The sequence below is a fragment of the Netta rufina genome (assembly GCF_964035555.1).
Source record: "Netta rufina genome assembly, chromosome: 1".
Classification (NCBI taxonomy): domain Eukaryota; kingdom Metazoa; phylum Chordata; class Aves; order Anseriformes; family Anatidae; genus Netta; species Netta rufina.
The window spans coordinates 52050074-52074843 of NC_140123.1; the positions used below are offsets into that span (position 1 = coordinate 52050074).

Below are 24770 nucleotides of genomic sequence, written 5' to 3' on the forward strand. Positions count from 1 at the left end.
ATTTAAGAGCAGAGACCAAGTTCAAAACCAGTCAGTAAAGACTAGCTAGACTGTCTAGCTAGAAGTACTAAATTCTTGTTAATGTTGATAATGTAGAGGTGTCTGATTTTTATTTTTTTTTAATTATCCTTCTAATTCTTAATGCTTTTCACTTCAACTGCACTAAACCAGCTAATCTAGCCCTGAAAAGCAGGCTTGAAATGTATTAATTACATTACACCTAAGAATTAACAGCCTAACCCTCAAAATTTTCTGCTTTTATAACTTCGTGGGTTTTTTTAGTTGTCTGTGGCCTTCAAAATGTGCTGCATATAGAATGTAGACTTCTGTGTCTGAATTCATCTCAGGACAATGTTTATATTTGATGTTTTGCTACAGAAAAGCAAGTTGTAAAAAGCATAGTGGAGGATGTGAGTTTTCAGTGTAACACTGCTTAGTTCTGTCGCGCCTTTGTCATCAAGTTCTCTGCAGGGAAATCCTGATGTAGACAATGCTCAGTAAAATTAATCTAGATTAATAATAGATTAATCTAGATAAATCCTCATTGTGGTTTAATTCTAGTTCAAACAACTGCCATGTTTCTTAATCTTGACAATTTTTTGGGCTCATAATCATACATCAAATGCAATTAGGTCAAGAAGAAGAAAAGGATAGATAAGCATATTAAAAAGCGTGAAATCAAGAAACATGAAAAGTACTGAGAATTATAATAGAAAACAAAATATTTTAATAGATATATAATGTTATTAAGTATTTATGAAAGAGAGGTAAAAGATGAATGGATCAGGCTGCTTTGTGAAACTGGGAGTATGTTGGTTTGAAGTCAAAGTCATTGGGAGCTAATGGTAAACTGAAGGGGCAAATTGCAGGAAGAGTGGAGAGACTTTTTTCAGAATAGTGTAGGAGCATTGGGTTATCTTCTGGATACCTAGAAATGAAATAATTTTTTCATTTCACAATATTTTTGTCCCTATGAAATTGCTGCAGTTTAGGGAGAAACCCAAGCTCTGCACTGTTCCAGATCAGCTTCTGTGTCAGTAGGTGCTGAGCGGGTTTCTTGAGCAAGACAGGCTTTGGACAAGGTCAGACATGAATTTAACACACATCACGTAGTACAATTTCTCGTATCCGGAGAGGTTTCAGCAACATAAGAGTTCGTAATCTAATCCATATGTTGGTCTGATTAAATAAAACGATGTATTCTTGTCTAACTTCTAAACATCTATTCCTGAGGCCTTCTTATTCATGCATCTGGGTTAAAAAGCACTCTGTCTTAGACTTGTATTAGTATCAGTGGCCTCCCCCCCCCCCGTTTCTCTTCTGAAGTCATGCTGGCTGGAAGCTTCTTTATAAGGGTAAGAGACTTCCCTGAAAAAGCAGGAATGGAGGTCTAAGGAAGAAAAAGTACTGCAAAGAGTTGTAAAACTGCCTGATGCATCAATGTATGACCAATAGACAAACCCTAGTAGATCAGGTTTGACTATACGACTAATTCTTTCCTTTTGAGCACTCTGCTGGTTTATTTGAAGGTTGGGAAAGACAAAATCTATGCACAAATAATAATTATAAAAACAACAAGCATTTGAGTTCAGAATCAATTTTTTAATAAGAAAATATAAAGAAAGCCTTTCCTTTTTAGTAAAGAACTTAAAGAACACATGTAGGGGAATAAAGAATATAGTAAGTCTGAAATCGGCATGGCATTGAAATGTGTCCAAACAACTTAGTAACATGGTTCCTCTCTTTTACAGTGTCAGTTACATGACTAAGGTAGCTGCCTTTTTTAACAGCAGTGAGTTGATTTTTGTTACAAGCAGTAGATAATATTCAGTAACCAAAAAAGAGAGAGAAAAAAAAAAAAGGCTGTTGCAATGCAATGCTGGGAATATTGCTATCAGTATAAACATTTTTTCTCTTGATGTTTGTAGCTGTATTGCTGCTGGCATGCTACAGACTATACCTTGGCTTGCCCTGTACTGTGATATTCTCTGTGTGATAAACTCGAAGTGATTAAAAAAAAAAATCAGAGAGAGAACTGCATGTTGTACCTCTGAATAGACCTTTCTGGTATGATGAGTAAATGTTGCTGCAGGCTTATTATCATTCCTTTAATTTGCATGTAGGTGGGTGGTATATTAGTCCAGTTTGCCTCTTGCTGTTTTAACAGTATGTTATTTTAAAATTCTCATTTAATGCAGCTAATATTTAAATTAATTAGTATTCCTTATGACAGCAAATGTATCTGATCATAAGTGAGAGGATTTAAAAAGTTTTAATAGAAGCTTGCAGTGCTTTAATCCCTTAGACAGTGTCAGCTTGGACATGTTTTGCATATGAGATAATTGCACCTGAAATGATAAGTGTTTTATATACATGTGGTGTAACTCACCCCTGGAACAGTGTGTATTAACATAGTTTTAATACTTTTATTTCTTGGTTTGAGTCAGGCATCACTAATGTGTCCTCTTGACCCATTCTGTGGAGTAACCTGCTATCTCTTTACTGGACCAAACTTTGCTGAAGCCATGACCGCTGCACTGATTAAAAACAAAACAAAAAAAAACACCACAACACTTTTAAACAAATGTCATAAGAGTTTCAGCTATAGGTTGTAGAAAAACAGACTTTCACGCAGTTCAGGTTCCAGCTTTGCCTGTTTTAAATGCTAGGTGTGGCCAGCCTTAAGCATCTGAAGTATGTGCTTGGGGTACCATGACCTGGTTCATCCCCCCTGCTGCTCCTTCTCTTTCTGTTCATTGTGTTTCAGCTGCTCTGCAGGAATTGCCCTCTGCAGAGGGGCCCTTACCCAGAGCAGTGAATTGGCATTATATTGCTCTTCTGTGAAGCAGCACTTCCTATGTCCTAAATTTTGTTGCATCTCGGGCTGTGATTTGGTGTGCCGTTATCTTTGCAAGGCAAAATGGGATGAGTCTCCATATCTGGGGGTGCTGCCTAGGACCGGGAATGTGGGAATGCTGTGGGAAGTTGGAGGTGGTCAGCAGTTTAGGGGACTTGGTTTGGAGATTCAGCATGGGGTTGGGAGATGGGAGTCAGTAGGGTCAGAAGACTTCTCCAAGGCTTGGGGAAGGACTGGAAATGGAGGAGAGGGAGAAGCTGTCTCTGATGCTATTTTCTTTGGCGTGCATAACGAATGCAAAAGTACCTAATAGATAATGTAATAGACAACCTTTAATTTTGCAGTTTAATTTTCATTTTTTTTCTGCTGAATTGGAATGTCTGGGGATGGGATGTGTACCTTCTTATGTGGCATTTGTAAAGGCGGCTTGCCAGGAGAAATTATTTCATAAACTGTAAAAATTTGAATACTGAAGAACATGGAAATCACGTTTAAATAAATGATGAGGGTAAACAGCTTTCAAAAACATCTAATAGTATGATGAAAAAGGTATCTTGTACTAGAATATAATTTCTTAATAGTTGCAGAAGTTCAGCGATTTGTGGCTGCATTAGAATAAAGTTTTATCTTTCTGTTGGGTTCAGCTTCCTGGACTGTGGCACGTAGGTGTGCCAATTGCTGTGTTACACTTCTGCCAAGAATCACTTCAAAGAGATTTACAGGGATATCGCTCGCCTGAGTTCATTTTCATATCCAGAGGTCACATTCTTGCTTTTGCATGCTTCCATGAAGGCAATCTCAGATTTCTGAATTCTGTGTGGTAGCAGGATTTCTTGAAGTATCTACTGCTCTTCCCTTAACATAATGAGATTTACTCCTGGTCCTGTCTGTGAAATGGATTTATTTCAAGGCACACATTCTTAATATGGGTGGTGAAATGTTCTGTGTATGTGGGGTCAAACGTTTGTGATGTATATGGAGTAAAACAGTTGTCTTCATAGATATGAAGCAGTGTTATCAATTCCTGAACAGCACTCTTCACTGCAATCAATTTGTTTTGCCTGAAAATATGCATGAAGAGAAAAAGATTCTTTAAAAATGAAGAGAAAATCTGTAATATTTAATACTGTAGGTTGCAGTGTATCTTTAATACTGTAGGTTGCAATGTATCCCAAAGCAGGTATGGAAGAACAAGGGAATTGTGACAATGGAAACCACCAATGCCAGAAGGAAATGTTGAGCAAATCAGAGACCATATTATCTGTTATATGCTATATTTGTCAAGGGAATTAGATTACCTCTGTATAGTATTGTAGAGACAAGTTTTATCTAGAGTCTTAGATGAACACAACTTTTGAATGGTCCATATTACTTACCTTTGTCATTCTGTTCTAATGCTTTTCTAAATATGAATTTAAGGAATCTTCTTAATCTTTTCTACTTGCCTGAATATGATGCAGTGGGTTCCTGTTTCAGGCATGCTGTTGCTGTCTGTGAATAAATTTTTTTCCCACTGTGTAGCTGAAGTGAAGTTCCAGGACCAGGAATCCCTTCATTAAGATGTCTTCAACCAACACACACATAAAGGGACATACATTGGATATAATGAATTTAAACATTTTGACATTCTCCAAGAATGATCAGTAGCTCTTTTTTTTTTTAAGCTTTTTGGAATATGTTATTTAAAACCACCTAACTTACATAACTAATGGAATATTGAGGGTACAAATGTGTAAGGCCTCCCTTTCCCCATAACTATATTCAGATTACTTCTGAATGAGTTTTCAGAGAAAATACAGAAAAAAAAAATAGAAGTATGATTTAAAAGCGATGTTAGGGTACCTTCCTCACATGAAAAGGTTAGCTTCAGGGAGGTAGTGTAAGAACTGAGAGTAGAGTCAAGGATGCCACAGATTTAAGTTTTCACTTTAGAATGTCTTGCTTTTTTATTCCAATCATTATCTTCCCTTTCTACTTATTATGAAGAAAGAATTATGTATATACACACAACCACCAAATTATGATTCAGCCCACAGAGCAAATAAAAATGTGATTCCTGTCAGTGAAACAGTGTATCAGAGCGGAGTTTGAATTGAACAGTACAATTTTTGTGTTAATGTCATTTAAATCCTCACATCTTCCTTCTTTCATGGAATGTTTGTTTTTTTTTCATTTTAGATTTTTTTTTTTGATTCAATGTAAAGCATTCTAATGCCACATGATAACAAAGAGGGCAAATAGGGTGTTTTCCTGCTTGATTATCTCCAGTTGTTTAAAAAAATAAAAATGAAACAGCTGTCAGAACAGTACCGAATTCCCCCTCTTGAATTTCAGTGTGCCAACAACTTGAAAAGATGTTCATTTCTATGAACTTTTCCCATCCCAGTAGTGACGTAGTGAATTGGCATGACAGTTGCATGGGAGTGTTAGACATCAGAGAAATCCAGTAAGAGAGATTATATTGGAATTTAGGACTGCTCCGTATAAAAGTTAATATGAGCATGTTCATATCAGGAATGGGCTTTCTGTTGTCGTGTCTGTAATATTTGGCAGTAGTTAGCCCTTTCCAGCCCAAGTTTTACAGGAGAACAAGAGTGCCAGACATGAGCTAGCCCAGCAGGTCAGTATTCTAGGTGATGTACAGTGCGTATCCAATGTATTTGACCAACGTTAGCCAGTAATATTCAAGCTAGAATAAGATTGCAGTGTCAAGGAAATGCTGTTATATGACACTAATTAACTGTAATAAGTGTATTCTTCCCACAGAATTTTAGTTACTACCCCCATCTAATTTTTGTTTAACAAGATCTGATGCCTTTGAAGCTCTGGGTATTTCTTTTAAGCATATATACCTATGCTAAAACCAAAAAAAATTTCTGTGCCTTTATGTATTGTGTACCTCTATTTCATTGTAATCATTGTAATTACTTCTTTCTCTAGGGGTTGATCTCCAGGTTTGTACTTCAAAAAATCCAACATGCTGCAACAAAAAGATGGAAGAAAGATATCAGACTGCAGCGAAGCAAGATATACAGCAAGTGCTTCAAACATCAAGTGCTACATTAAAATTTTTAATATCTCGTAATGCAGCGGCATTTCAAGGTAAGGCTTCCTGCTTTTTGTCTTCAAACCTGTTCATACTTTTCTTGATTTTAGTCTTTGATTAGTTTAGGTGTATAATAAAAGTTATCTGTTATTTTTTAGTTTCTCTTTTCCCTGCAGAAGGAGCACTGAATCATGTAGGTGATAAGCAACTGCATTGCTTTTGGAATTAGTGACTTTTGAAAAATAATATTTGAGAAGAAAGAAGCAGTTTTAAAAAGATTGACTAAGCTCGTAAACCACTACCTTGGCTTTCCTCCTAGACCTCTTTAATTTGGATGATAATTTAATTAATTTGGCAATACTGTTGCCTGGTGTGCTAGAAAACAGAGATTTTGTTATTCTGTTTCTGCTTACCACATTGTCTTGTTTTAATGGAAATACTTGGGTGTTGTTTTCCTGAGGTACGTTTCTGGGATCAAATTTTGTTCCAGGTATGTAGGTTCTTGAATTTTTTTTATATTTTTTTTTAGAGTTGATAAAAATAAGTAAAATTTGAATTTCAAATTGAATTGAATTTTAATTAAATTGAAATTAAATTGGTAAAATGAAATTGAATCCAGTGAATTTCATTTGTTTCAATGTATGATGGAAAACTATCTCATGAATTATAAGCTGTTTGAGCTGGTGGTGGGATTGCCTTTAAGAAATTTTCCTGCATACTATTCATCTTACTCTGAATTTATAATAAGGCATCAATTAATGCATAAATTGGTCAGGAACTGGAAATATGTGAGAAATAGTTGCAATGTACGTTTGTATGTGATGGAAAGAGAAATAGGATTCATACATATTATGGGCAAATCCCTACAGTCTTGTCATTTGTCTATTAATGTGTACTTACAGCCTTATTATGCACTTATGACTACTTGGGTGGATGGGATAAGATGTACAGGCTTTGTAAGTTGTCCCTTTGGTGGCTCTCTTGTTTTTAACCTTTGAATCTAAAATGATTAGCAGATTTAAAACTACTGCTCATAAAATGGACCCCAAATTGACTCTGAGCTCCTAAGGCCTTCCATCTTTTGAAGTTTAGGTTCTGTCTAATGCTAAGACCAGGTTGTTGTCTGCCTTCTGGAATCATTGCCATTTAGCCTGGATAATACAGCTGTCAGTGTGTGTCATGATCAGAAGATCGTTGGTAAAGTGCACAAAGAAGGATCTTGTGCCCTGTCATCTGCTTCCATTCTTCCTTCCAGCGTGTGTAGATTAGCCGTCTTCTTTTGCAATATGTTGTGTTGCTTTGCTGATCTGAGGCTGTAGACTCTGTAGAGCTGAGGAACCAGCGGTACTTTCCTTAAGTGAGGGCTGTGCTTTCTGCTGTGGGATTTTAACACCTCCTACCTTCCCTCAGCCGTAGAACAACAAAACAAAAAACCAACCAACCAACCAAAAACAAAAAACACCTTTACATATCTAGGTTATATACTTGTGCAATCCCAGAATTTCTTAGTCTTGACAGGAATTGGATTTAAGTGAAATTAAAGTGATGTTAGTGAACTTAGTGAACCCAGAAGCTGACTTTCCTATTGCTTTTACATCCTGAGAGGCTCAGTCTGTTGCATATTTTCACACTGTGTGCAACCTACCCCTGTAGCTGAGTTCTCCCTGAAAGGCAGGAGTATGCATGCCTTTGAGGAGAAATGATGATGAGGTGTTTCCCTCATGTACAATCTTAGCAATTATTCAGCATGTGGGTTCTAGGCTCTTTTTGCCTTTTAAAGATTTTAATTGTAACCCCTGCAAGTTCAGGAAGGTTCCCTAATCACCAATTTAGAGGCTAATAAGGAGCAAATGCACTTTTAAATTATCCCACTAATGCCATTTTACAGCGTAGAAAGGGTTTCAGGAAGCACTAGTGATGATTCATCCTCCCACTAGAGGGATGGTTTGAGGCCCTCTTGAGGATTACATTTTTTTCATCTTTTGGGGAAAAACACGTGACCAGTGCTTGTAGCAGGAACCTAAGCCATCTTTCCCAAATATGTAGCCTAAACACTCAGTACTAATCCCATTGGCTTTTTCTCATTATTTACTTTTAAACTAATATTTTTCAATGCATATACTATGAAGTATATATTTTGTATATGTTACATACTTAAGATATTTCAAATTATATGATTTGGTACTTTAGTCTTTTATTTCCATCTATGCAAGGAAGTATAATTAGAAAGAATATTCAGTAGATTCCAGAGTTGCTGAGATAAAAAACCTTTGCTCTTGAAGTAGTAATTTGTGGGAAAACATGAAGTTGTACATACTATTCATTTTTGAAGAATTGCTACCATTGCTAGCTGAAATTCAGGCTGTATGATTTCAGATTCAGAAACCATAAAACGATGTTGCTGATGTTTTTTGGGTTTTGAACTCTAGGAACATAGTAAGACATACTTCTGTCTGGACAAAATCCTGCACAACCTGGTCTGAGTTCCGTTTTTAACCCTCTTAGAGCAGGAGTTTGGACCAAAGACCTCCAGAAGGCCCTTCCCAGTGCCTTTGTCTCTGCATTCACCACCTGGAGAAAGATTATACCTTTAGGCATTCCCCTTATCTTCTGTTCAGGCTAGGCCGTGCAGCCAGAAGTGTGATTACCTCGAAGTGAAAACTTTGCCAAGTTTTCCTGCTACTTTGGCAACAGGTCAGGCATCTCAGCAGTTAGGCAGAAAGTGTGAAGGGGGTTGCTGGGGTGTGTGCAGATGGGAGCAGGTGTCATGGACTTCACCACGGTTATTACCTGCCTTTGATTGTTGGGGTTGGATGCCTTGGCCTGAAAGAGCTGACTGGCTCCAAATGAAACAAATAGGTAATGTTTTCTTTCAGTTTCATACATATTCAGTAGTGAGAGGTAGTTAAAATAAGTCATCTGTGTCTGCCTTCGGAGGTCTTCAGAGGCGTGTTTTCTGTACGCATTAAATGAAGTCCAGATACTAAGTACTAAAGGATCACTAAGTGCTTTAGGATCACTGTATTTGCTCATAAAGCATCTGTGTGTCTATCTGTTAATTCTGTGTGTGCATGTATCTTCATATGAGAGTAAAAATACCTGTATATGACATGTCTATGCCACCTGCTAATATTTCTTTAAATCCTGTGGTACTATAGTGTGGTAAGCATTGCCTTCTATTTACAGTTTTCAAATGTTGCAAAAATTCCATCCAGGCCTTTTAAAACACGTCAGGTTAAATGATGTAAATCGTACCACTTGTGTACTGCTTCTTAGCAAGTACTGTTACGGTTTTTCCTTACATTTCAGGGCATTTTAAAATGTAGTCTGCTTTTTTACTCCACATCTTGATTCTTGTTAATACCTTTGAAGAGGGATGAGGGAACAGAAGGATAAGAGAGAGTGAAGTTAAAAAAGATAATATATGCCAGCCTAGATATTAATCTAGTAAGTGGGAGATATTTTGTGGAGAGCAAGAAATCATTCTTCCCTTGGGGAAGGTGACTACAAACCTTAGGCTGCATGCTAGCAGTGTTGCAAGACAGTTATTTTACGTAGGATAGCATTCTTGCACATCTTTGCATTTTCAGCATTTGTTGTCTTACTAACAAGTGAGAAAAGTACTGTGAATACTGTGCAGGTACTGCAATGCTATCTCCATTCTAGGGGAAGCCATAAAAACAAATAATTGCTTTTTTAACCTTTATTTTATATGCTGTAGACCTATATATATATATACACTTTTGCAGAGTTCTTAAATACTACATAAGGTTCAAGCTGACCCTTGTTGGTACCTCCAAATGAAAGAAGACAAAGAGCCACCAGTGGTCAACTGGCATGGTCTGGTTTGTAACTGTCTTGCTTGGGAATGGTGCCTGTAGGACCTTTTAGTTCCCAGACACTCTTATGTAGCACTTGGCCAAAAGTTTCCTCTGGGATGAGTCTTGGGCTGGCAGATTTTTATTTTTTATTTTTAGTTCAAAGTACCTGTAGTCATGTGAAGACAGCTCACCAAAGCAGTTCCTCACTGTGAACATCTAAGAGGGAACACAGATGTGTGTTAGCTAGGCTTGCTGAGCTGTTGTAGTGTTGAGAGGTTTAAACCTGACACTGCTGATACTTTTGGGAGGAGATCTTGGCACAAACCGTTCCTCCAAAAATATTTTGGCATTGTTCCATGGAGAGCTGGGTGGAGATGTCCAACACAGAAGGGAGGAGGCAGAAGTGGTTGTCTGGCTCCCTGCCTGAAAGTGTTCACACCTGCAGGGTCAGCTACCACTGGCACAGGGCAGAGGATGCTGTGTCCCCTGCCAGAGCCTGGGACCTGCTGGGAAGATTGGTGCTTGGTTAAGGTTGGAAGTGACATGGGTGTAGCCTAGGCAGCGAAAGACTCAGCAATCAGTCAGCTTACACAGTTTTGCTTATCTGTTTTGCTTAAAGAGTGGTTGAATAAGCAATACGGCACTCAGGACTTAGGAAGAATGATTTCAGACATCACTCTGTTAGTTTCTTACTGGCTAGCCTTGCTATTGCTTATCATCATGACAGTGCTATGGTGATACTTACCTTTCGTTTCTCATAAAAGAAACAGGAATATTGGACACAGATTTGTGAATTAGATTATAGGAATCAGATATGTAACACTAAAATGGAATCAGCCTGTAGCTTCCCTTTATGTTACTAGGGAAAACCTTTCTATTACAATAAAGACCAAAGTGCAAATTTATTAAATGCTTTCTACCAATATAATTGGTATCTGTTTTTCTTATTTTACAGTCTCTTCAATATTTGGCATTGCAATAGGTTCTTGAAAGGATGGGGACTGCAGTTAAAATTAAAAAATCACTAGTGACCTGTACCAGGAAAAAATGTTTATTCTGAGAGCAAAGCAAAGGTTCTGGAAAAAAAGTTGTCTGATCTGTTTCAGGCCAGATAGGCTTTGCAGAACAGGATAGGTGGTTGAGACTAAAATGGAGTTTTCAGCACAGTCTTGTCAATAAACTGTCAAGCGGAGTCTTCTTACCTATCTCATGTGCGAATACTTTCTTCAAGATTTGAACCATCCTACAATTCAAAAGATTTGGGAGAGAAAGTTAAAATTTAGCATTGAGGCAGTGCTTAAGTTGAGAGCCTTTGATTGTCATGAGGGAAACACATTTGAATTTCACAATGATAAGGCTTTAATAAAAGTACATTATGTGTGCCAGCTGGGTTTGAAATAAGTAAGTGCTGGTATTGAAATGCTAGTGAACCTCAGTGGGTGTCATTGAATTGTCTAGGGATGATTTCTAAATTACTCTAGTATCACCGTTTGCTGTTTTTGACAAGGGAAAGCAGTAAAAGATTTAAATCCTCTGTATTTCAGGTTTTCTTTATTGAGGTGAGGGCAATACCTTCTCCTCCAAATGATGCTTATAGCCAAGTCCAGTAAGACATGATGCAGAGCAGTATTGTGAATGTGAAAGAGAAACCTGAAGAGTTTTCATATGTGATGACATATTACAGGTGACACAAGCTGCCATGTAGTACAATGCTTTATTACATAACACCAGTGCTCACCTAGTAACATTTGAAATAAAAAAACAAGCAGCCGAACTGATGGGTATGGAAGACTAGAAAGAACTTGCGTCCTGTATCCATAAAAAAGGCTTCCTCCTGACCCTGGCCATACCATGTCATGGATGTATGACCCTTGTATAGTCACAGTGCAGTGCCAAGTTATGTTTAGGGGAAAAAAAAATCACAACAGAGAGGAGTTCCTCTCCAACCACTTGAAGAAGAACTAAAGTCATCTAGGAAGCTGGTGATTTGGAGTGGGGTGGAGCTACGGGCAAAGGATAGCAGATCTTGTGTCACTGTTACTTTTTCACACAGAGCATATAACTCTTCAGAAAGTGGCAGTATATGACATAGCAGCTTGTCTGGTTGAAAGGGAAATTAAGAGATAATTAAGTAAAAGGACAATTAAGTACAATCCATTTACTGAAAGTAAATCAGTAAATTTACTGAAAGTAAGTGGATTTTGGTTTGTGCTACTGTGTTTGGGATCTCTAGTGTCATAAAATTGATTTAAAAAAATGGAACCTTGAATCGTTTAAGAATGTGGCAGCCTTTCACCAAAATAGTGGGCTTGGCAAGTATACCTTTGTAAGAAAGAGGTAATAAATGACATTCTTTCACTGCAGCATTTCCTGACACTTTTACTACTATGTAGGAAAACTCTACAGTTTTTGTGATGTAAGCTCTGGAGTATATTGAATCACCTTGCCCCAAACCAGTTTCTTTCTTTTTTTTTTCTGTATAATTTTATTACATAATAGATCAATGTTGACTTCAAGCTTGATCAGAATTAAGTGAAATCAAACTTATATCAGATTGTTTGAGGTCACAGTACACGTGCTATATTTAAATATGATAAAGTTGTAGCCCGTAGCTAAAGTAAATTATATGAACTAGAAAATGTGTTCAAAGCTTCTGAGCTGCTTTCTCTAGTAGCATGCTAAGCCATAAGAAATAATGAAATTTTGTTCAACCTTGTAATACTATATCTGCTCTGGCACTGTTTCAATTGTTTTCCATTTGTGAAAGTCTGTGAAGAATTATTTGAAAATTAGAAAACTATTTCAGCAAGATCTGCTGTATCTCACTTAAGGTTTCAAATGATGATTGCCCTCTGTATAATTTGCAATGCAAAGAGCTGCTTTGAAGTTCCAATATTTTCCCTTTCTCTTCTCTGTAATCCTTTGTATTTTAAGTGTGATAAAAATAAGCTAAAATCCAAGTACCTATGAATCCCAACTTCCATTAATTAAATGAAACTGAGTATATTAAAAGTCAACGAAGTGGACAGGCTGAGACCCAGTTGTCGTTGGGTTGTTGAACTGAGGGATAAGGGTCTCAAAAATGTCTCAGGTTCAGTGGAGTTATGCACCTCATTCTCTTACCTGGTAGAACTTTCCCCATAGCTATGATAGTGTTACCTCTTGGGCTGAGGAAAGAATCACAGAATTGCTTGGGTTGAACAGGACCTTAAACACTATCTAGTTCCAACTCCCCTGCCATGGGCAGGGACACCTCCCAGCAGACCAGGTTGCCCAAAGCCCCATCTAACCTGGCCTTGAACACTTTCAGGGATGGGGCATCCACAGCTTCTCTGGGCAACTTGTGCCAGTGCCTCACCACCCTCTGAGCGAACAACTTCTTCTAAATATTTAATCTGAATCCATCAATTTTCAGTTTAAAACCATTTCCTATTCCTATCACTACGCTCCCTGACAGAGTTCCTCCCCAGCTTACTTGTAGGCCCCTTTAGGTACTGGAAGGTCACTCTTAAGCGCTCCCCAGAGGTCTAGTCTGAAAAGCCCCAACTCCCGCAGCCTCTTTTCATAGGAGAGGTGCTGCAGCCTTTGATCATCTTCATGGCCCTCCTCTGGACCTGCTTCAGCAGGTCCACGCCCTTGTTATGCTGGGAGCCCCAGAGATGAAAGTAGTACTCCAGGTACTCTCACGAGAGCAGAGTAGAGAGGAGGTGAACCACCTCCCTCGACCTGCTGGCCATGCTGCTTTTGATGCAGCCCAGGACATGGCTGGCTTTCTGGGCTGAAAGCATACACTGCCAGCTCATGTTGAGTCTTTCACCAGCCATCATCCCTAGGTCCTTCTCCTCAGGGCTGCTCTCAGTCCACTTATCACCTTGCCTGTAGTAATGTTTGAGATTTTCCTAACCCAGATGCAGAACCTTGAATTTGGCCATGTTGAACTTCATGAGGTTCACACAGGCCCACCTCTCAAGCCTGTCCAGGTCCTTCTGGATGGCATCCTTTCCCTCCAGTGTGTTGCTGACACCACACAGCTTGGTATCATTGGCAGACTTGCTGAGGGCACACTCAACCCCACTGTTTATGTCATTAATGGAAATATTAAACAGTAGTAGTCCCTGTGCAGACCCCTGAGGGACACCGCTCGTCACTGGTCTCCACCTGGACATCGAGCCGTTGACTGTAACTCTTTGAATGAAACCATCCAGATAATTCCTTACCAACCAAGTGGTCCATCCATCAAATCCATGTCTCTCCAATTCAGAGACAAGGATATCATGCAAGACAGTGTCAAATGCTTTGCACAAGTCCAAATAGTTGATGTCAGTCGCTCTTCCCCCATCCACCAGTGCTGTAACCCTGTCATAGAAGGACACCAGATTTGTCAGGCATGGTTTGCCCTCAGTGAACCTGTGTTGGCTGTCACCAAGCACGTCCTTATTTTCCATGTGCCTAAGGATACTTCACAGAAGGATCTGCTCCATGATCTTTCCAGGAACAGGCATGAGTCTGACTGGCCCGTAGTTCCCTGGGCCTTCAGTTTTTCCCTTTTTAAACATGGGGGTTATGTTTCCCACCTTCCAGTTGGTGGAAACTTCAACGGTCTGCTATGAATTTTCAAATAAAAGTAGAGATATAGTAAGAGATATAGTATAGCAAGACAATGATTATACCCACTGGTTGGTCTAGGGAGCAAAGTTGTTACAGAAGCCTTATTAACTTCAGAAATCATCTATTCAGATGGTATTTTGTTTTCTTTATAATGCAAAAACCAGGATAAGCAGTGTACTATTGTAACTTAGAATTGAACCCAGTATGCACAAAAAGCACAGCATTAAGGGGCTGTTGTAAGTGCAGAAATCTCAATATTTAGATTAATACTTTTAAGCACTAATCCTGAGTTTTATTTCTGTATTGCAGATAATAAAAATGTCTTTTATGATTCTGGAAGGATTTACTTTCATTGTATTTCATTCTTATCTTTTGGATACTTACTTGCATACATGTATGCTTTGCTACAGGCATTTCTGAGGTTTATAAACACAGGGATGCGCTGGGATTCTGTAATAACAGTTTTCACCAGATCAGTCTTCTCTTAAAATTCTGTTTCTTCTGGTGTGCTCTTAGGCTTGCAGATTCTTGTCTCAAACTATGGTTACTTACAATCACTTAATTATTTTTACTAGCTGCAGTAATACCTGAGTTACAGGTAAGGCTGACTTACAGGTAAGTTACAGGTAAGGCTGACTTACATACATGTAGACTGGTACTTATGCAGTCCTGTCAGCATGGATATCAGCTAAATTTTCAGAGTCAAATGCTGGATAAATACTAAGATTTTTACATAATATATAACGTTTATATTTATATATATAATAATAATATATATGCAATATATATATTAATGCTCAGCTAAGTGCTATTTTGGTTTAGGTCTTTGTAACAAAGTGATCAGTATAGACATATGCTAATCTCAAACTTTTATACTTTATGCCATGCTTACACATTAGAAAAAAGAAAAGTGATGTACAAATTTAAAACATCATTTCCTTCTATGAAGTGGCTTGCATTTTCATGTAACTGTGGATGCCTGCATACTGCTTATTCTGAAAATTTTGGGAGGCTGATTTGTTGGTAGAATGTAGGAGATTGAAAGGAGACCAAAGTCCAAGAGAAGGCAGTATAAAATTGGTGGTTTAGGACAAGTGTTTAGTGTTGTTTCAAAGACGACATTTTTCTGTAGCCATTTAGATTTCCAGGATTTTCAATTACAAGTGGAAAAGTTATATTTCTGTTTAGTATTTCTATTTTCTCTGTTAAGAAAATGAACTACATTGTCAGCCAGTCAAGTATTGTTGGAAGACAGAACTTAAAGTAATATTGAGAAGTTAGAAACAAAGCCTGAAAAACAGTGTTTATTAGGAGCAAATACAGGTGCTACTTTTAATCGTGAAGAAACAGAAGAAATAACAAGATGGGGGATAACTTTCTGTGGATCTCTTTTGTAAGAAAAGTTCTTGGAATAATGATGGATCAGAAGTTGACAGAAGGCAGCAATCTCTTCCTGTTGTGGGGAAGACAGCTATCATCTCAGGATTCTTAAACAGAAAGACAGCAGATAAGATTTGTGAACTGAAACTTGTCTGTTTTGTGCTGATAAACCTTGAGCTGGAAGACTGTTCGGTTTTGGATAGCTTACTTGAAGAAGAAAATGGGCCAGAAAAGGGAGCAAAAGTGTACTCTGAAATCTAAACATGTAGCTTAAAAAAGGGACAGCCCTGGTTCCTTTAAAATGAGAGACCTAGGGAAGAACTACACTATTCTTAAAAAAAACCATGGATGATAACTGTCTAGAAGAAAGTTACCTGTATTCTGTTATGCGGGGTACATTAAAAAGAAAAAGGTTTTATATTGTAGCAAGGGAGGTGTAGGTTCAATATGAGGAAATATTTTCCAATGAAACGTTAAAAATATTTGAATAAACTACTAGGGAAGTTCAATGTCTAAATGTCTTAGAAACAAGCTGTACAGGACAATGTGTGCCAAGAATTATATAGTAGATATGATTGATCATGCTTTGGGGCAGGAGGGACAGTCTAGACTGCTCAACCTGCTTTTTAGCCTTACATCAGGTTTAAAATGTGATTCATAAAGAAAGGTTAAAGGAATTGAATGTTTTAAATAGTTTTAAGTTTAATCACTGGGTGCTATGATCTGACAAAAAAGAGTTCATTAATTTCTTCTCCAAGAAGGTAAGTACTCTAACATAATGGGATGGACTGCTTCAAACATAAAGATGGACTTAAATTTGGAATACTACATTCCTATATAGTATAGGGATATATTTATATGAATGAACATTCATTTGTTCAAAACTTTGTACCCCCAAAATAATTTCATTATTTATTATTTTTACAGTGAAACTGTTGTGCATAGAGCTACAAAATACGTGGAGTTACTAATTATATTATTAAGAACTCCATGTTCCACACAGGAAATTCAATTAATTGTGTAGTTTTTGAAATATAGTCTTATCTTTACCACCCCCTTTTTTTTTTCTCCAAATTGCATCTCAGTGAACATAATGCTTAGGAGAAATGGAACTATGTACTGTATTTTCAAAGGCTTTGTGAGAAGTAAAAACAGTTCTCTTTCCCAGCAAAACTAAAATAGTCTGCACTTAGGTGAAATTTTTAAAGTTGAATGTTTTTACATCTTAATCAGGTAAATATAATTGTATTTTAAGTGATATTTTTAATTAGAAAACAATCTTGTCAAAATAGAAAAAAAGGAAAAGTGAGGGAGGGCAGATATGCATCAAATTGATATTCATCAGACAAACATTAAAATACACTATTACAAAATTCAACAAAGCAAGTATTGAGTTTTTCTTGTATATGACTACACCTTTACTTTGAAAAGTAGATGAGTGATAAAAAGAGAAATAACCCAGGAAATCTGCAGAAAAGATCTGAACAGCAAGCGGAAAGCTGGGAAGAGAATTTTGCTCGTGTGGAGATAAAGAATCCAAAGTTATTGCTACATACCTTAGGGCATGTTGAATGCCACTAGAAACCTATGGTGAAGCAACTGAACTGAGCCCTCTGTCGTCCTTGACTGTATTGAAAGCTTGGACGCAAGTATTTAGATGCATACGCTGTCTGGAGCTGTGCCACAGTGTGTGTATTATACACGCCAAAGTAACAGCTCCCAGAACTTCCCTGCTCTCTGAAATCTTACAGCAGCCAGGTCTAATGTAGCTCAAGGGTGTGATTAAGGTCTGGGAACACGAGCAGGTTATTGAGGAATAAGCCGATATTTAAGGTTCCAGCCTATCAGCTACTAAGAGGTGATTGCTTTTACCCTGTAGTGAATGAAACCTGGTTTACTGCTACTTCCCTCCTGCCAGACATGCAAAATATGAAATGATTATCTACTTTTTTTCTTTTTTTTTCTTTTTTTCCCACTTCTTTTTTTTTTTTTTTTTACTGTAATGAAGCGGAAAGGTATGTCCATCTCATTGAATAAAGTAGGTGGTGTAGTAATTTTAAAAGTGGTAATGAAACATGCCTTTACTGATATTAAACAGTTCAGCAGCAGGCATAGGTAGCTTTACTTTGATCCTTAAAAGAATATGGGTACAAGTAGTGTCAATTTTTAATAAATCAACAAATTTCAGCTTGCATTAAAGGCTTGAACTTAGGTCTATGCAGGCTAGAGGTCTGCTGATTCTGGAGTGCCAAAGGAGAATATTTTATATTCATTTTTTTGAGTGCATGCTTTTAAAAGCGTGTGCATTTAAATGACACATGCATAGCAAATCGTGATATGGGTTCTAAGGTTTGCTGTAGATCAGCTGCATAGCAGTTTAACATGTGTATAGTAGCTATTTGTGTAAGATTTTCATGTAGTGTCTAAAAATACAGATTACTGAGTTGAGTGGGCTGCTTTCTGGGTTATTTCTTATTTTGCAGCATGTAACTCTTAAACTTTCCTGCTGCAGCTGTTCTGTTCTGTTCTGTGTAACTACTTAATATTCATTATGACAGAAGCAATGTGAAAAAATAACTCTAGTTCAGTAGTTAGGTATTCATCTGCAACAAAGGAAAGATGCAAGTTCCTGCTCCAGTAAGTATTTTTGTTTGAATTATATATAAACAGGGACTGCACTGGCATAGCATCACCTGGCAGGCCTGAATCACTATCGAACAAGTGTTTCTCAAGGCACATGTGAATTCTGGGCTGGTTATACTTCTAGTTGTCTAGATCTCATCAATTTTGTTGTTGCCCTTTTCAATGGATCGCATACTGTCAGCAGGACTTTGAAAAGAAGGAATTATGTGCTGAACGGGAGCCAACTAACTTCTCAAACGGAAAGAAGGGAGAATGTAAATTCCAGATGGTTGTTCCCCTCCGCTACCACCGCTGTGATAGTTGTGGTCTGCCTGTTTGGCTTGAATGAGATAAACTTTGCAAATTATACAATACGTGTTCTGCAAGATCATGCTAATTAGGTGGCTGAGTAAATTTCTTTCAAATCAAATTAATGTGTCATTTTTATTTCAGAATATAGCATGTACTTGTTCTCTGCTTATGTAAAATGCAGTATGTTTGTATAAATATATTCAGTTGTTGCTAGATAACTAAAAATAACTAAACATTGCAAATATATATTTTTTTTTTTATGCTGTGCTTATAAATCATGCAGTCTTTGTGATTTGGAGGCTGGGAGAATATTATATTGTTATAATTTGCAAGGTTTGTAGATGTAAAAAGGAGGACTGGAAATTTTAAGGTATAGCGTGGTTTTGTATTGTGCTTCTGATATATCATGGCAATTTTAAACTCAATGTAGTTTGTAATCCAGTTTTTCTGTTTTTGCCTAACACAGCTTTAACCTCTTGTTATTTTAAACAAAGTGCAGATAATGTAGGACAGCTGATTATCACCAGTCAGCATTCAGTTTTGTCACTCATATATTATTTGAAAGCATCAAGCAAAAAATCTGTAAGCAAAGTAAGGCCTCGTTCAGCCATGTTAAAATTCTAAAATTCTATTTACCTTTTTTTTTTTCAGTATAACTGTGTCAAACTGAAACTGTTACCTGGCTCAGTGGTCCCCACAGACAATTTCCCTTTATCATTCTGATTTTATTGTAAACGATTGTCAGCATAGTACAGAAAACTGAAAGGCTTTTCCTTTACTCTGTTAATAGGTAGAAGCTAATATTTAAGGAACTTTTGTGGGAATTATCCCCCTGGGAAAGATTTTGTTTTTCATTTAATATTTCCATTTTATATTTAATGGTGTGTTAAGCTGGCTTTTTTCTTTCTTTCTTTCTTTTACACCTGGTGATAATGAACCTGCTGTTTTCTTTTAAAGATAATGTTTTCTTGAGTATTTATTATAACTTAAGGTTTAAATATAGCCATTGCTACAATCATGGTGCTTAGTCCTTACTGTGAAATAGATTAATGACTCCCGTGGTTTAAAAAATTTAAATTTTGCTTCCTCTCATTTATTTTCTTTCCTTTATCAAACAGACTTTCAATTACTTTTGAATGACAGGTCAAAAACTTTGAGGCACACTCTCAGTGGATGGTACTGTGCAATCTAAACCTGTTTTATGGGTTCTGTTGCTGAGTTGCCCAAAGTATGAGCAAATAGAAATACTGTGAAGTTAGAAGGGGCCATGAGGAGGCAGCTGTTAACAGAATAAAAAAAGGTAGTGATGTAATAGAGTGTGGCCTTCCCAGAGACAAAGGTGTTAGCAGCAATTCATTGGGATAAAATCCTGGGCTTAATTTGATTGTGTACAGACATCTCTCTAGTTCTGTTTCAGAAGCCCTCTGGTGTCCTGTCCATCCTCCAGACCTACCTGTGCAGAGGTGCTGGTCCTGTCCGTCTTCTATCGTATCTGCTAATCCTGTAGTGGGTGTCCTGCACAACCCAGGGAATATCAAATGACATTATAATTCTGTTGAAAGTTTGAAGTTCACTCTTTCAGACTGTAGATGCTTACATCTGGTGTCTGTATCTGAGCTAAGGGCATTTGGTCCCATAACAACCAAAGATAAGATCAAATATGTCTGTTTTAAGTGGAGTTAAGACACACTGTTGGCTCCAGTGACTGCACTTACTTTAATGGTATACAGTTTTTGCTTACATTCAGTGTATATACTGTATATTAATATTTAAAAAGAAAGAGACTCAGCAGTATAAAGGCCTTACACAATGCCACCAGTACAGAACAGTCACTGGAGCCTGGGGCGGGAAGGAAAAAAAAGTGTAATTCAGACTGCTGCTCATCTTGAACCTCACACTTTTTGAATTAGATACAGAACAGAAAGGTAGCAGGGGAAAAAAAAATCATGATCATAGGTTTGTTCTTGCTTCTAACTACAGATTTGCTTCCCTAGCTGAAATAGTTCTTTGATTCTCCGCTTCTCTCCCTGCAGTTGCTATGGTACCTAATGCAACTGGAACAGGAGCATTCTGTCAAGCAGATTGAGGAAGATGCACCTAGGCTTAAGCTTTTTGCATCTCTTTTTAAAACTCAGCTCCTCTCATAAAACCGATCAAGAGCACTTACACAAGTCACTTAAATAATTAAACATATCCATGTCAATTAGAGATCTTTAAAAAAATCAAAGCATCAGCTTAAGTGAGTGCACTAGGAAAAGCAATCAAACAAGAAATGGATCAATTAAACAGCAACAACAACAAAAACAACAAACCAAATATGAATAAATCCTAGAAAGCAAAACCTTAGGGAAGTAATGGGAGAAGTACAGAATGAGAGCTTTAGGAAGAAAGAAGAAAAGAGAAAGGGGGAAATAGGTGTGGTCTTTTTCATTTTTTTTTTCCTTTTCTATAGAACTTTATGCTCTCATTTCCTTCATGCTTTGCAGTATATGACCAATTATGACCAATTTCTTGGAGAAATTACAGCCTAAAATGAATATGTAACAGAAAGGAGAATTTGAAGACGGCATTAAGATTTTGGTGTCCAGTTAATCAGCAGGTTGTCACAGAGAGTCCAGGAAATTGCTTGTCCACTCTTCAAATGCGAATGCTTCTACTTATGTACTGTGAAGAAAATAAAATTTGATTGTGTTTTTTAGAGACTGATTCCTCTCTTTGCATCATCTAACATTAATTTTCATTGAAACATATTATCACTAGGAACTGTAAGGGATACTTCTTCATCTTGAACCATTTACGTGCAAGTGTCTTCTGTAATGTTTAAAGAAGGACAACCACAGCATTTTCTCACTGTGTACATCAAGGATTCAGAATAGCTGATAATTTTTTAATTTGTCATTTGAAAGTGTGAAATTTCATACAGTATAAGAACAGAGTTAGAACATTTCCTGAAAAAATAAGATTCTAAGACCAAGAAAAGTCAAATTCATACAAAATGAAGCAAGAAAAGCACTCAAAATAGAACATGTTGGGATTAATTCAAAGTGGTTTCTCAAAAAAGCAATTAACTTTCTTCAGTTCCCATAAAGGTGAGATGAATTTCCCCAAACAATACTGTAGGAGAAAGTGGAAATGGTTAATCTGACTCAGAAACTTTAAAATTTGTACAAATTCTGGGAAAAAAAAATATATGCTGTTCTACGGTGCTATGTGTGCTCTACAGAGCTACATCTGGATTTTCTGTTATCTTAAAATGTAGAAGTCATTACTGCCTTTTTAATATGGAGTTGCAGTGTTAGTGGCATTGTTTTGCAGTCCCTTTGTATTCACTTTCATAGGGTAAACACTGTTATCTAAAGAATGCAGCATATGGATCTGGTCGATGTGTAGATTAACAACATGCTTTTAAATGCAAATCCTATCGGGGTGTTCCCAGACCTTGAGGAAGCATCCATGTATGGTGAGGCAACTTGGCATATGCAGTATCCAGGCATAAGCAATATTCAAGGCAGTGTTTCTGCAGCAGACTAACCACATCCATTTTCATAGCATTGAGCTGTGCTGTATGCTGTCCCTGTACTCCATAACATGTGACCATTTTTCAAGGTTTTCTTTTTTGCTTAAGAATGTCTTTAATACTTAAGAATGAAATGATGATGGTAACCTGTCTGCACAGTGTTTTTATAGCATTGCATCAAACCTATGTGTTGCAAACTCTTAGGTATGGTGTTGGGGCAAATGGTGGTACTCGAGTAGCAAATGCTGCTGAAATACTGATGGTCAGCTGTATAGGCTGGAGGGAACCAAGCCCATCTAGGAGAGACACTGAAGCAGACTATCTAGGGGAGTGATAGATTATCAACCCCACCTCAGGTTTTTCAGTTGAGGTTTAACATCAGCTTTTGTAGATGTGCTGTATTCAAATGCCAGCCACTGCCTTATTTAACAAAGAAATCTCCTGCGTGCCTAAGGTGTGTTAGAGCAGTCAGATTCTATGATCCCTTTCTTGAAAGGTGAGTAACATCAATTTAATGAGAAAACTGAATGCAGTCTACCCTATGCATGTTATCCCACAATATTCTTCCTCATGCAGATAGTTAATGGAAAACCAGGTTCCTGAATGGAATTCAGGTTCTATGAGCAGTTTTACAACTAAGTGGGATTTATTGGATACAAGTGGAGAAAGATTGTTCATGACAACTGCTTTATTTCTTACCAATCTAAGATAGTTTCAGCATCCTGAAATATTGCAACGCTGTTATTTTACAGTGAAGAAATATCTCCCTTCCAATCTTCCCCCATGCAATCTTTAGGTTATCGAATGAAATCCTTAGCATAATACAAGGAAAGAATAAATATGAAAGCAAGCTGCTATGATTTATTATTACTTATTTAATGATTCTTTACTCTGTGTGAGATAACATTTCCCCTCCTTTCTTTAGTGGGCTAAATCTTAAAAAACAGTTTAAGTTACCTGTGTATTAAGTGAAACCTGGTTATACTGTATACACATTTCTCCAGTGAACATTATTTCATGGAGAAATAATCTTCTCTAGTGAAGAACAACAGATGTTCTTTCTTGCTATCCAGTTTTATCTTTTACGATGCATGACTCAGTGTTACTATGGCAAGTGTATAGAATTGAGAACATGCATATCTGAAGGAGATGAACATGCTAGGATGACAAAACAGAACTTGAATGTCATATAAAGCATCATTAAAATTTGAATTTTTGTTAGATTTTCTTTTATAAAATAGGCAAAAATTGGTGTGGGTAATGTCTCATGTTCTGAATTGAGTGGATAAGCTTTCAACTGTGTTGTTTGAGCTCTTAATACCTCTGTCTGCAAACCCTGACCTTATCTATTGCATCAGGTCACTAGAGGTATAAGATAAAAGATTTTAGATAAATGACAATCAATCTGAAGACAAAATTCTTGTCTCAGTACTATCTCAGTTAAGTTCTGCTTCAGGAGTTTTTGAAAGTGTTTTTCTTTGTCCACTCCCAGGTCTATTTCTAATACTGGTGTCTAGTTGCCCTGTGAAGACCAAGGCCTATTGTAATCAAGTTGCTGTGATTAACCTAGTAAAATTATGCCGTTGAGAAATGCATTATGTGAAAATTCTAGGATTTTTACTTGTGACTGACTTTTTTGTCTTGTCATTTTGGTAAGCTTTTAAAAAAAAATGTAACACTTGTTTCTAAGTATTCACTTGTTGAGATTGCGTTGGTAAAAAATCTTCCTTGGACTTGGAGCATGACATGGTAAGGTGTTTGATGAAGCTTTAATTATGCTACTTTTATATGAATATGTATTTCATCTCTTTGCATTCAAGGAGGGAGAAGGTGCCTCTCTAGAAATGGACAGTAGGGGGACTTGGACTCTGCTCTCCGTTGTATTTATGTATTTTGTTTTATTGTGGAGAGCCACTGGATTCAAAACAACAGTAGGAAAAGGAATGCTTCCAACACCGACAAGACATCTTTGTTCTCTGTCTTGGAAACAGAGATTTTGGAAACAGTCTTTCTGCTCTTATCTGAGTTTTTGATCAATCAGTTAGAACTAGGTTTCTTCTGCCTATTCTCGTTCAGGCTGTGGGAACCTTATGTTCCAGGTCAGAGGGTGATTGCCTGAGAGAGGTGGAAGAGGTGGAAGGTGTTTTCTCCCATGCTGCTTGATAGCCATACAGGGGAGCCCCATCTGACTCTCTACAAATTTAAAGGAGAGAATTTGTGCATTTCCAGACTGAATGCAACTTAATGCTTGGATTTGTGTGCATCAGTGTATGTAAATTAGTGGTTTAATATACTTACCTGTTTGTTTGTTTCTTGTTTGTAGGTACATAAGCTTAATACAGTGCTATTTTTTCCCCAGTAAGATTAAGTAGTTTGTTTGCAAACCTGAGAATTGATCGTTTTGTATAATACTGTGTCAGAACAATAGCTACGTTTTAATCAAGCAGGCTGGACCACAGTGTTCAATCATAGACAATGCCATAGATTTCCTATGTGAACTAAGAAGTCATTTAGTCACCCTGGGAGAATTCAGTCTAAGGCCTATCTAAAGTTGAGCCATCAGAAGTATAGCTGAATTCTAGCCAATGATGCAGACAAACTACTTTT

The 24770-nt window shown here is 37.3% G+C and overlaps 1 protein-coding gene across 1 annotated transcript in view; it reads left to right on the forward strand.

The window, feature by feature from the left end:
* GPC5 (glypican 5) overlaps positions 1-24770 on the forward strand; it is a gene marked incomplete at both ends in the record, with an annotated part of 756320 nt that overhangs the window by 8686 nt on the left and 722864 nt on the right. Inside the window, one exon of the mRNA XM_084285812.1 lies at positions 5798-5959. Coding sequence (XP_084141938.1) covers positions 5798-5959 — 162 coding nt within the window. The remainder of the gene's footprint in view (positions 1-5797; positions 5960-24770) is intronic.